The sequence below is a fragment of the Pristiophorus japonicus genome, chromosome 3, assembly GCF_044704955.1.
Source record: "Pristiophorus japonicus isolate sPriJap1 chromosome 3, sPriJap1.hap1, whole genome shotgun sequence".
Lineage (NCBI taxonomy): Eukaryota > Metazoa > Chordata > Chondrichthyes > Pristiophoridae > Pristiophorus > Pristiophorus japonicus.
This window is the reverse complement of record NC_091979.1, coordinates 244,280,150-244,293,718: the sequence shown is the minus strand read 5'-3', so window position 1 is coordinate 244,293,718 and position 13,569 is coordinate 244,280,150. Positions and strand designations below refer to the sequence as shown.

The window sequence follows — 13,569 nt, the reverse complement described above, 5'->3', positions numbered from 1 at the left end:
ACTCTGTATAGCTGTAGCAAGACTTCCCTGCTTTTATACTCCATCTCCTTTGCAATAAAGGCCAAGATACCATTGGCCTTAATTACTTGAAGGGGAAAAATTTTCAGGGTTATGGGGAAGGGGACTAATTGGAGAGCTCTTTCAAAGAGCTGGCACAGGCACAATGGGCTGAATGGCCTCCTGCTGTGCTGTATCATTCTATGATAGATCGTGGACGAGCTGGTGAGAAGGTGACCTTCCACTTTTTGTATCTACCCAAGTCCATGAGACAACACATAGTTCCTCTCTCCTTTGGAAGGAAGGAGCTGTTCGGGGAGCTCGTAAATATATTTCAGTTTTGATAAATTTCCCCATGCAGTGTAGAAATTTATAGTTGCTGTTAATGAGTAATACAGTGCAAGTTAAAGGTCAATACATTATTGATGGTATGTCAGTTACACCTTTGTAGACATAAAGAGCAACACAGATGCTCCATTTCCATCAATGTCAAATCCCTGGCAGCTAAATTCTCAAAAGAATAACTTCTTATCCTCCAGTGGGTCCAACTCCCAACTCCCCTATCGCAGTCTGCTCCTGATAACAAGAAATTTGAGGAATCCATTCATTCAAAATAAGCAATATATTTTGAGGACACAATTTAAATCTCACTGCAGCATGTTGTGAAACTGATTTTCAGAAATATGGTCCTTTATGGACAGAAACCAGAATAAAAACCATGGCCCAGAAATTGGATTGTGCAGTGCCCAGTTTCTGGGCTAAAAACAGGCGCATAAGGGTCCAATATAGCACGTTGTGTGCACACGTTCATTCCATACCAGGAAAGCCCGAATGCCAAATAGGCAAGAGTGCCCCGGAGTCGTCCGGGGCATACCCCCTAAACCAGAGCTAGGCCCATTTCCTCCAATGCAAATCTAGGAACCATCGCCAGGTTTCAGGATCTTTTCCCATACATGCTGCTCACAATTTTCTCGGGCCTAAAGCAGCAAAACCAGCGGTCTAAAAAGGTTATGAAATTTTTTTTTTTTTTTTAAAACTGTCCCGAATGTGGAGCACACAGAAACTACGGTGTCGCTCGCACCACTCCCGATCTCCGCTGCCCCGTCCCCAGAGTCACTGCCAGCCAGCTTTCATCCTCTTCCCTTCCCATGGGTGGAAGAGACCTCTCCAGGACACCAACGCACATTGCACAGCAGGGATATCATCAGCCGGACACAAACCTTTCAATGATCTCAGTCGATCACAAAACATTACTGCAAAGCCACTCAACCTCATCCTGCTGTGCCACTCATCATATCCCCAACACTGACTTACCTACCCTGCTCTTGTACATCCTTACTCACACCAACTTACCTTGTACCTCCACCCATCCCTCTCCCTCTATCTACATTATCACATCTCACTAGTCACCCCTCACACTCACCCTCATCCAATCATATCAACTAACACCACACACAAGGGTAGACACTTGGGTGTTATCACCAATGCTAATGTAAAGTTTCTGCTCATGGGTCGTCAAACATTGAAATCTTTAATTTCAACACTTTGCCTTCTTGGACAGATCTGTGTGCGTGCACCTTTGGAAGTGGTTTAGTGAGTTGCAGTGAATGGTGAGACATAACGGTACCCCCCTCCCAATGGCGATGAGTGTGCAAGGAATGGCTTCGGCATTGTAGGGATGCTTTATCGTCTTGGTGTGGGGTGATGCCAACCTGGCACATCATGTGGCAGCCAGGGTGTACAACGTCAAGTGAAGTAAATCTGGCGCTGGTGAGGCCATCCCTGGCCTCCCGAGCAGCAATGCGGTCGGGTGCTGATGCCCTGTGTCCTATGCAGCATCAGAGGATTGCAGAGAAGGTTGGTGCTGTTGTTGTTGTTGATGATGCTAGTGTGCCAAGTGAGCCTAGTGATGTTGGTGTTAGGGCTGAGCGTGGTGTGATTCTGAGGACCAAGATGAGGTTTTTTCAAAGGCACCGATGCTGATGGAATAGACGGCAGCTGAAGTGGAGACAGAAACATAGAAAATAGATGCAGGAGTAGGCCATTCGGCCCTTCGAGCCTGCACCGCCATTCAACAAGATCATGGCTGATCATTCCCTCAGTACCCATTTCCTGCTTTCTCTCCATGGCCCTTGATCCCCTTAACCGTAAGAACATAAGAATTAGGAACAGGAGTAGGCCATCCAGCCCCTCGAGTCTGCTCCGCCATTCAACAAGATCATGGCTGATCTGGCCGTGGATTCAGCTCCACTTACCCGCCCGCTCCCCATAACCCTTAATTCCCTTATTGGTTAAAAATCTATCTGTGATTTGAATACATTCAATGAGCTAGCCTCAACTGCTTCCTTGGGCAGAGAATTTCACAGATTCACAACCCTCTGGGAGAAGAAATTCCTTCTCAACTCGGTTTTAAATTGGCTCCCCCTTATTTTGAGTCTGTGCCCCCTAGTTCTAGTCTCCCCTAGATGACAGAAGTGATCTGTCAATGGTGAGAGAGGTTGTTCCAAGGAGGTGACACTGGATCGAGCGCTCATTGCAAACTCTTCAAACCTCCATAAAGCTGAAAAGTTTATTCCAAATTCTGAAGGCTCCAACTTCTAAGATTGAAATTGAACAGCTGTGAAATGGCAGCTTTTATACCACTTCTGCAGCCGTCAACTAGTCAAACCAATCGGACTTGTTGAGAACCCAACACACTAACGTGACGTGATTCTCGAGGGACGGGAACCTCGTAAAAAATTTGGTAAAATGGTTAGGACCTGGAAAAATGCTGCTTAAAATAGCTTTAAGCAACTTCTTAACTATCTCAATTGGCTGACACGCCGCTTAGTACCGGGTATGCAATTCGCAGCCAGAGCCGGCACTTGTGAAATTCACAAGGAGACGGGCTCGAGTGGATCACGGCCATTTTGACAGCTGGCCCGCCTCCAAACTCGCACTCGCAGGGCTGGTAAGATTCTGGCCAAGGAGGGACAAGATCATGGAGGGCAGATGAGAATTTTAAAATCGAGGCATTGCTTAACTGGGAGCCAATGTAGGTTAGCAAGCATAGGGGTGATGGGTGACCGGGACTTGGGCAAGTTAGCACATGGGCAGCAGAGTGAAATGTCAGCCTAGCTTACATGCTTAGTTTCCGGTGTGAGGCATGCACCCATGACCTCTGATTTGGAGGCAAGAGTGCGACCAATGAGGCAAGTTGACATTTGCCAGCATCGTCCACATCCAGGAACAATTAAAAAAACATTTTAAACACAGCAAGTGGGAAGTGCTTCAAAAAATGTTAATGATTGGATAATTAAGTGGCCTTGAATTATGACTGTATAACAAATTCTTCATTCACATGAGATTGCTGTTATTCCATAATGTAGCTAAAGGAGCCAGTGTATGGGTGTGTAGTATTGAAATAATTTGTGCTTTTTAATGTTTGTGAAGTACGAAAATATTTGTTGTGGGAAATGACTGGATGGGTGGTGCAGTCAGGTCTTGGATCTTAGTCATTATTCACTAACCCACTGAGTCCTTGTTTAGTTATCAAAAATGTGATGACCAAAAATGTGAACTGATGGTACTCTAACTAGCAACAATGCATATTATTACTACAGACAGAACAATTCAGGACCACATTAGATACGTGGATAAGAAAGCCATTTGCACAAGAAGAAAATTCCTTTGCAAGTACTCATGTGCTGGGTCATAAATCAACCTTCAACACAAACACATCAGACTAAACATTCTCTCACTGTTTGTGAATGAAGTGAAAACTGCAGTTCCTCTATAAATACCTCATATCCACGTACCCAGCATAAAGGTAGGCTTTTTCATGTGTCCGGATTTGCAGGTGGGATCAGGTAAAACGCAATCCCACTGCGAGCATTTATAAGCGCCCACACAAGAAGGACGTCACTGATTGAGAATTTAGTTTGGACAGACTAAATTCTCAAAGTAAATATTAAGTAATTCAAATTATAATAGTCAGATACAGTGTAATGAGGCAATCAAGGCCATATGGTACTAGAATTTCTTGCATATGGGTAGGGATTCTAATGGGTAATTCTATTATTTGATGGGAGTAAATATTACTTTTTTTTTAAATTAAAAGCCCATTTTCTGGAAACTTCAGGGGAAGAAAAACTTCTGGTCAGAGGCACATCCTGTAACCAAAAGTACCCCACATTGTTTTCCAGATATTATTGCAACGATCTGACTTCTCACTTGTAGGGTTAATCTGTGGGTACCAATGTTCATTTCAAAAATAATTTGGGCTGCACGGGCCATTCAAAATTCTGCACATGTATGGTTTTTCTATTTAAAAGCCGGCCATGCAGCTTAACGGGAACTAATATATCCTTACTATACAGTACAAATGCACACGAGGTCCATACTAGAGAGAAGGTCACTCCATGACCAGTAACCTTTATTAGCCAGCACTGAAGTGGAGAAGATGGGTGGAGCTTCCCCTTTTATACCTGAAAGTCCAGGTTAGGAGTGTCTCCCACAAGTTCACCATCTAGTGGTCAGTGTTCTCACGGTGTACAACTTACGTCAGTTTATACATGGATTACAATGACAGTAGAATACATGACATCACCTCCCCCCCAAAAGTCTTATAGGGATCACAGGTTAAGTCTCCCTGGTGGTTTACGCTCCCTTGTAGAGCGCCTGAGTTGGGGCTCCGGTTGTTGGGCGTTGGCCTGAGTGTCTGCTGTTTGCGGTGCCTCAGGCCTGTCCGGACTGCCCACAATGACTGGGCTCTCCTCCACTTGGTTCCGGTGTTCGGTCACCTGTGGTGGAGTAAACTCTACATCGTGCTCTTCCTCTGCGTCTTCTATGGGGTTGCTGAACCTCCTTTTTGTTTGATCCACGTGTTTGTGGCAGATTTGTCCATTGGTAAGTTTAACTACTAGAATCCTATTCCCCTCTTTGGCAATCACAGTGACTGCGAGCCATTTGGGCCCTGCAGCGTAGTTGAGGACAAAGACAGAGTCATTGACATCAATACATCACGCCCTCGCATTCCCGTCATGGTAGTCACATTGTGACCGGCGCCTGCTCTCAACAATTTCTTTCATGGTGGGGTGTATAAGGGATAACCTGGTTTTGAGCGTCCTTTTCATTAGTAGCTCTGCGGGTGGAACCCCTGTGAGCAAGTGTGGTCGGGATCTATTGGCCTACAGGAGGCGTGATAAGTGGCTTTGTAGGGAACCCCCTTGGATTCTGAGCATCCCGTGTTTGATTATCTGCACTGCTCGTTCCGCCTGGCCGTTTGAGGCCGGCTTGAACGGTGCCGTTCTGACATGGTTGATACCATTTCCTGCCAGGAAGTCCTGGAATTCAATGCTTGTAAAGCACGGGCCATTGTCGTTGACCAAGACGTCCGGTCGACCATGGGCGGCGAACATTGCCCGTAGACTTTCTACCGTGGCAGAGGATGTGCTTGAATTGAGAATGTCACACTCGATCCATTTGGAGTAGGCATCTACTACAACCAAAAACATTTTACCCATGAAAAGACCTGCGTAGTCCACATGGATGCATGACCATGGCTTGGCGGGCCATGGCCAGGGGCTAAGGGGGGCTTCCCTGGGTGCATTGCCCAGCTGGGCACACGTGTTGCACCTGCGAACACAAAGTTCCAGGTCTGCATCTATCTCTGGCCACCAAACGTGTGACCTGGCAATTGCCTTCATCAGGACAATGACCGGGTGCTCATTGTGGAGTTCTCAGATGAACGCCTCTCTGCCCATCTGGTGCATGACTACTCGGTTTCCCCATAGTAGGCAATCGGCCTGAATCAAGAGTTCATCCTTGTGCCTGTGAAATGGTTTAAATTCCTCAGGGCATGCCCCGTACGCGGCTGCCCAGTCCCCATTCAGGACACATTTCTTGACTAAAGACAGTAGCGGGTCTTTATTTGTCCAGACTTTGATCTGATGGGCTGTCACGGGTGAGCCTTCGCTTTCAAAAGCTTCAACAGCCATGACCATCTCAGCAGCATGCTCGGTTGCCCCCTCGGTGGTGGCTAGTGGGAGCCTGCTGAGTGCTTCGGCGCAGTTTTAAGTGCCCGGTCTGTGCCGAATTGTATAGTCATAGGCGGCTAACATGAGTGCCCACCTCTATGCGGGCTGACGCATTTGCATTTATGGCCTTGTTGTTGGCCAAAAGGGACGTTAGGGGTTTGTGATCTGTCTCCAGCTCAAATTTCCTGCCAAACAGGTACTGGTGCATTTTTTTAATTGCATAGACACATGCAAGCACTTCCTTTTCTACCATCCTGTAGCCTCTTTCTGCCTGGGACAGACTTCTGGAGACAGAAGCTACCGGCTGTAACTGACCCTTAGCATTAACATGCTGTAACACACACCCGACCCCATAGGACGACGCATCGCACGTTAAAACAAGTTTCTTACATGGGTCATATAGCGTTAACAGTTTGTTGGAGCATAACAAATTGCGTGCTCGGTCAAATGCCCTTTCCTGGCTATCCCCCCCAGACCCATTCGCAACCTTTGCATAGGAGCATGTGTAGCGGCTCCAACAGCATGCTCAATTTGGGAAGAAAGTTACCAAAATAGTTCAGGAACCCCAGGAACGAACGCAGCTCCATCGTGTTACGGTGTCTGGGTGCTCTCTGGATCACTTCTGCTTTGGACGCAGTAGGTCTGATCCCGTCTGCTGCTACCCCTGGAGCCAGGAAGACGCATTTCGCCTTTTTCAGTCGCAGACCTACCCGGTCCAGTCTGCGCAGCACCTCCTTCAGGTTGTGGAAGTGTTGTTCACTATCGCAATCCGTGATGAGGATGTCGTCTTGAAAAACCACCGTCCTTGGAATCGACTTGAGGAGACTTTCCATGTTTCGTTGAAAGATTGCGGCGGCCGAGCGAATCCCGAACGGACATGTGTTATACTCAAACAACCCCTTGTGTGTCGTGATGGTGGTCAGCTTCTTCGACTCACTCGCCAGCTCCTGGGTCATGTAAGCTGAGGTCAAGTCCAATTTTGAAAAAAGTTTGCCACCAGATAGTGTCGCAAAGAGGTCCTCCGCTCTCGGTAGTGGGTACTGGTCTTCGAGTGACACCCGATTGATGGCGGCCTTGAAATCACCACATATCCTGACCGACCCATCTGCCTTGAGCACCTGCACAATCAGGCTCACCCAGTCACTGAATTCGACTGGCGAGATGATGCCTTCCCTCAGCAGGCGGTCCAATTCGCCTTCTATCTTTTCCCGCATCATGTACGGCACCGCTCTGGCCTTGTGGTGTACTGGCCTGGTGTCTGGGTTTATGTGAATCACTACCTTGGTCCCCATGAAAGTGCCAATGCCGGGTTGAAATAGTGAGTCAAATTTGTCCAGGATCTGTGAGCATGATACTCGCTCCACAGAGGAAATTGCATTGACATTGCCCCATTTACAGTTCATGACAGCAAGCCAACTCCTCCCCAGTAGTGCGGGACCGTCCCCAGAGACAACCCAGAATGGCAACCTGTTCTCCGAATCTTTGTGGGTCACGTCTACCGTGGGCACTGCCTAGCACCGGATTGATCTCCTTTGTATATGTCTGTAGCCGTGCGTCAATTGGCAATAATTTTGGCCTCCTGGCCTTGGACACCCACAACCTTTCGAACTGTTTGATACTCATCAGGGACTGGCTGGTCCCTGTGTCTAGCTCCATTGATACTGGGATGCCATTGAGGAGCACTTTCATCATTATCGGTGGCATCCTGGTGTATGAACTGTATATGTGCTCCACATGAACTCGCTGAATTCAGCTTCCAGTGATTTCCCCCAGTGTCCATTTCGCCTCGTAGGGCTTACATCGGGCCCGTCCTCCTCGTACATCAACCTGGCTGCAGGCTTCCTGCACATACGCGCCAAGTGACCGCTGACGTTGCAATTTCTGCAGGTATATTGCTGATACCTGCAAGCTCTGGCTGTATGTCTGCCTCCACACCTCCAACATGAGCCGTTGTTGGAAACAAAAGGTCCATTACCAGTTGATTGTCTCTGACTGTCTCTGTAACTGTCCTTAAACGCACCCTTGACAGGTGTTGATGGTCCCATTAATGGCCGCATTGTTCCTTGCGATAGCATGAATCGTCGTTCAGCTAGCCATTGTCTCTGTTGAATTCCCCCTTTGGGTTCAACTACATGCTCGGGCATGTCCAATTGTCCGTCTGCCGTGTTAACAATGTTGACTCCCTGTCCATTTGCTGCATTTAAACCAAGATTTTTGTCAAACATCATTCTGGTCTCTCCCTCCCCAGAGATAAATGTCTGGGCCATCAAAGCCGCCGTTTCCAGGGTCAAGTCTTTGGTCTCAATCAGTTTCCTGAAAACCCCAGCGTGCCCGATGCCCTCAATAAAAATGTCTCGCAGCATCTCCGCTCTGCATGCATCTGGGAACTTATAGGCTCGGCAGTCGCCGGTTGTCTGCCACGAAGTCTGGAACAATTTGTCCTTCTCGCCGCCGGTGCGTGTAAAACCGGTGTCTCGCCATGTGCACGCTGCTCGCCGGTTTAAAGTGTTCCCCGATCAACTAACTGAGCTCTTCAAAAGGCTTGTCCGCCGGCTTCTCTGGCGCTAGAAGGTCCTTCATCAAGGAGTACGTCCTGGATCCACAAACCGCCAGGAGATGAGCCCTGCGTTTGTCAGCCGAATCCTGTCCCAGCCATTCCTTAGTGATGAAACTTTGCTGTCGTCTCTCAATAAAATCGTCCCAATCATCACCAACACAGTACCTCTCGTCTGTGCTACTAGTGGCCATGCTTGCGTGGTTTAAATCCCAGTTTCTCGTCGCCAATAATATGTCCTTACTATACAGTACAAATGCACACGAGGCCCATACTAGAGAGAAGGTCACTCTGTGACCAGTCCTTTATTAGCCAGCACTGAAGTGGAGAAGATGGGTGGAGCTTCCCCTTTTATATCTGAAAGTCCAGGTTAGGAGTGTCTCCCACAAGTTCACCACCTAGTGGTCAGTGTTCTCACGGTGTACAACTTAGGTCAGCTTATACATGGATTATAATGACAGCAGAATACATGACAGGAACGGTGGTGGGTACCACAGAAATACTTAATACATTTGTTAGCAATAGCACAGAGAGTAATTTCAACTCCTTAGTGATCTCGGTAGCTCAGTGTACATTGCAATATAACACGCCTACAATAACTGAGATTGCCCGTCCAGTCAACTGTCCAATTTTAACCCGCTTGCCCTCTTCTTTTGGCTGCAGAGAATGATTTTGGATATAGTTCCAAGGACATTAGCGACTCTACAGTACCCCACACAAGTGACTGTTCCTCCAATGTCAGCCAAGACTGAGAGAGCCACTAGGCCATTTGACTGTGGGAGAACAGCACAGTCAACTCTGATCCTGGCCAATGAGGGACAGCACAGTCAACCCTGACCCTGATCTCACCCAACATCCTAACTATTGAATTTCAGAAGGGTTCAATGGACAATTATCAGGAGCAAGAACAATGACCAATCTTTTCCCTTTTTTGGTCCAGGACATTGTAAGAGTTGTGCTTTGGCCCACTGAGTAGGAGTTATGGAGTATCTTTATTAACAGGAACTTAAATTGTTACAATACTTTCCACAAAACCAACAGCAACAACAAATTAAATTTTAACACCAACGTTTCCCATACACACGATGCAGAATCAAAGTCCATAAAGGTAACTTTTAAACTGGAGTTCTTGTTGCATGTGATATTGTAAACATGTTATTGCTACATAGCGTAATATTGAGCTGCGTGAGAATCGGGTGATGGATTTACCAAATTGGGCATCAGAAATGGTGGGCAGAGTGTGAAAAATGTGACTCGTACAAAACTCGCACTTCCCCCTGTATATTCTACATTGTTCATAAGTGCAAAACCATAGGATTCCAGTACAAATGTTTTTTTTAATAAATAGAAAAGTACTTACTAGTTAGGGAAGCAGTACTTCGGAATCTGATCACCTGCAAAACCAGCTTTGACAACACCAGAGCCCTGGAATGAAAGTATGAACACAAATGAATATGAACATCTATCCTACACATTTTGAAACTGTGATTTTCAAATTTTCTGTGTGCGAGGCTCCTGCAATTACTGGCATGCTCCCGGGGGAGACTGCAATTATTGACAAGATCCTAGCCTCAAAAAGACAGCGTCAGCTTCTTAATGAAAAATAGTGACACCATTGCAGGCTTTTGAAAAAAAATTCTGTTGCTGCTTGCTAAATAATGTGAGAGTGATTCAACAAATACAGAAAAATATAGCATACAGAATTTGCAACACTGGGCTCATAGTTTGGGAGATGCTGTTGAAGAAGCCTTATTAATGTGCTACACTGTATGTTGATACTTTCCAAGTTAGGGTATTATCACTGGAGATAATGGGCCCAAATTTCCCCAGGAGTTGCTCCGGTTTTTTTGGAGCAACTTGATTTTTCTGGAGTATCTTAAAAAATCCCCAATCTACATATTTAATTTGCGCCAGTGTAAGTGAGTTAGTTAGGATTTTTTTTTTGTTTCGTTTTTTTTCCCCAGAGGGGGGCATTACCAGTCGTTTTGGCCATTTAAGACAGTTTGGACAGCTAATAGTTGCTCAAAACTAACTAAGGCCAGCGTATGTGGCCACTTGTGGCCGCACAGAAAACCCGAGCGGAGAGTTAAGAAATCAGCGCAGGTTAGTACCAAAGCACCAAGACTTACAAAGCACTAAACAAAGCACAAAAAGCATTCAATAATAAATAATAGAAGGAAGCGGAGAAGACCTGCACCTAAAGCACCAAGACTTAAAGTTTTAAGGAAAGATTAAAACATAACAACATAGAAAATAGGTGCAGGAGTAGGCCATTCGGCCCTTCAAAAATAAAGGAACTCTGCAAACACACAATCACAGTAGTTTAAACAACACAAGCAGCTACTTACATGTACAGTGCTTTTTTCATGTCACTCATTACTTTGCATATTTTTACAGGTCTCCTTCACAATCATTTTTTTTACCTGTACAGGGATCTCCCTAAACAAATTAAGCCGAGCGATGTTGCCATTCTCCAATTGGCTCCAAAGGCTGTATGCTGAGATACTCCCAAAAGATGTGTAAAATAGAAACAACCTCCCATATTTTTGCCAGAAACAAGTTAGCACAGCAGGTTTCCATCTATTCAATAGCTCGTGGGCCGGTGCGGGAGAGCATTCGGCCAGAGATGGGGCGGCGAACATCGGGTCGTCCCTTCGGCCAGAGATAGGGGCGGCGAGCATCGGGTCCCCCTCACAGCCTGCAGGACGCGCTGGGAGGGCGAGGAGCTACTGCGCATATGCGCAGACTCCACCACACATGCGGACAGCTGCTGGCACTGTTTTCGGCGCAGGGCTGGAGCTCCGCCCCCCCCCCCCCCCCACTCCACTCCACTATATACGCCATGCCAGGACCCAGGATACACAGCAGAGCGGCCTGAATCGTGAGTAAGTTTTTTGCCGCTGTTTTGAGCGCACAAAGTCGGTGCATCTCGAGTGAGTGCGCTGGAAAAAGGGGTTGGGAAAATTTGGGCCCATTGAACTTATTGAAACCAATACCCTATAGGAGAAGTCACATTTAACCAAACCACTTACATGTTCTACATTGCACTTTTTCTGATACTCTTAATTCATCCCCTCAAATTGCTCCCACCAGTCGACAAAGCTGCCCCACCAGCATTTCATGCTAATATCATGTCGCTTAGTCAACTCTTTCAAATCAAATGTAAAATATCTAAATCTACAGCTGTACTACTGGGTGTTTTCCTGCAGTTCAAGTGGAGATATTATGAAAATTTCATCCACCCAACATCAAGCATCACTGAAATCCGAGTCACAACACTGATACTTTTCCTCAAGTGAAAAGTAGAAAAAGACTTGCATTTATACATCTTTCACATCTACCAGACACCACAAAGCGCTTTACAGCCAATGAAGTACTTTTTGAAGTATAGTCACTGTTGTAATGTTGGAAATGCAGCAGCCAATTTGTGCACACAAACAGCAATGTGATAATGACCAGATAGCCTGTTTTAGTGATGTTGATTGAGGGATAAATATTGACCAGGACACTGGGGATAACTCCCCTGCTCTTCTTCGAAATAGTGCCATGGGAGCTTTTAGATCCACCTGAGAGGGCAAATGAGGCCTCGGTTTAACACCTCATCCAAAAGACGGCACCTCTGACAGTGCAGCACTAGAGTGCCAGTCTGAATTTTTGTGCTCAAGTCTCTGGAGTGGGACTTGAACCCACAACCTTCAGACTTGAGACATTTACAAGAGGAAAAATAATAAACTGTGGAGTCCTGTAAGAGCAAGTCACTTATTCTATAAGATTCCATAATAAACCACATGCAGGGAACATTTTGAGCTGTATAACATTATAGAGAAATACTGATGGCTATAGATCGATCACTGGCGGCGGTCGTGATGAAGTAATTGGATGAGACTTGCAAATTATGAGTTTAATTTCCTTTGTGCTCTATTTTTAGCATACTAATTAACACAGGTTAACGGCTGCACTAAAATAGCGCAGGCAAGGGCTTAACACAAATGTGTTAACCAGTGCACTAAAATAAGAAATTAAACGCTACAGAGGAAATTAAACTCCAAGAAGTGTATCTCATAACATTAAAATGTAGTAGCTGTAGTACAATCTTTCCAAAACCATATTTATTTATATAGTGCCTTTACCGTAGTAAAATGTCCCAAGGCGCTTCACAGCAGTGTTATAAGACAAAACCGATAAATTTGACACCGAGCCACATAAGAAATAATTATGACAGATGACCAAAAGCTTGGTTAAAGAGGTAGGTTTTAAGGAGCATCTTAAAAGGAGGAAAGAGTGGTAGAGAGGCGGAGAGGTTAGGGAGGGAGTTCCAGAGCTTAGGGCCCAAGCAGCTGAAGGCACAGCCACTGATGGTTGAGCGATTATAATCAGGGATGCTCAAGAGGGTAGAATTTCAGGAGCGCAGACATCTTGTGGGGTTGTGAGGCTGAAAGAGATTAGAGATAGGGAGGGGCGAGGCCATGGAGGTGTTTGTAAACAAGGATGAGAATTTTGAAATCGAGGCATTGCTTAACCGGGAGCCAATGTAGATCGGCGAGCACAGGAGTGATGGGTGAGCGGGACTTGGTGCGAGTTAGGACACGGGCTGCCAAGTTTTGGATGACTTCATGTTTACGTAGGATAGAATGTGGGAGGCCAGCCAAGAGTGCGTTGGAGTAGTCAAGTCTAGAGGTAACAAAGGCATGGATGAGGGTTTCGGCAGCAGAAGAGCTGAGGCAGGGGTGAGCAATGTTATGGAGATGGAAATAGGCGGTTTTAGTTATGCCGCGGATAAGTGGCCGGAAGCTAATTTCAGGGTCAAATATGACACCTAGGTTGTGAGCAGTCTGGTTTAGCCTCAGACAGATGCTAGGGAGAGAGATGGAGTCGGTGGCTAGGAAACACAGTTTGTGGCGGGGACCAAGACAATGGCTTCAGTCTTCCCAATATTTTAATTGGAGAAAATTTCTGCTCATCCAGCACTGAATGTCGGACAAGCAATCTGACAATTTAGAG

General features: G+C 46.2%; 1 protein-coding gene across 1 annotated transcript in view; it reads right to left on the bottom strand.

Annotated features, from left to right (window-relative positions):
- LOC139260205 (alpha-centractin) overlaps positions 1-13,569 on the bottom strand; it is a 58,885-nt gene that overhangs the window by 31,115 nt on the left and 14,201 nt on the right. Inside the window, exon 2 of the mRNA XM_070876485.1 lies at positions 9,929-9,993. Within this exon, the coding sequence (XP_070732586.1) occupies positions 9,929-9,993 (65 nt within the window). The remainder of the gene's footprint in view (positions 1-9,928; positions 9,994-13,569) is intronic.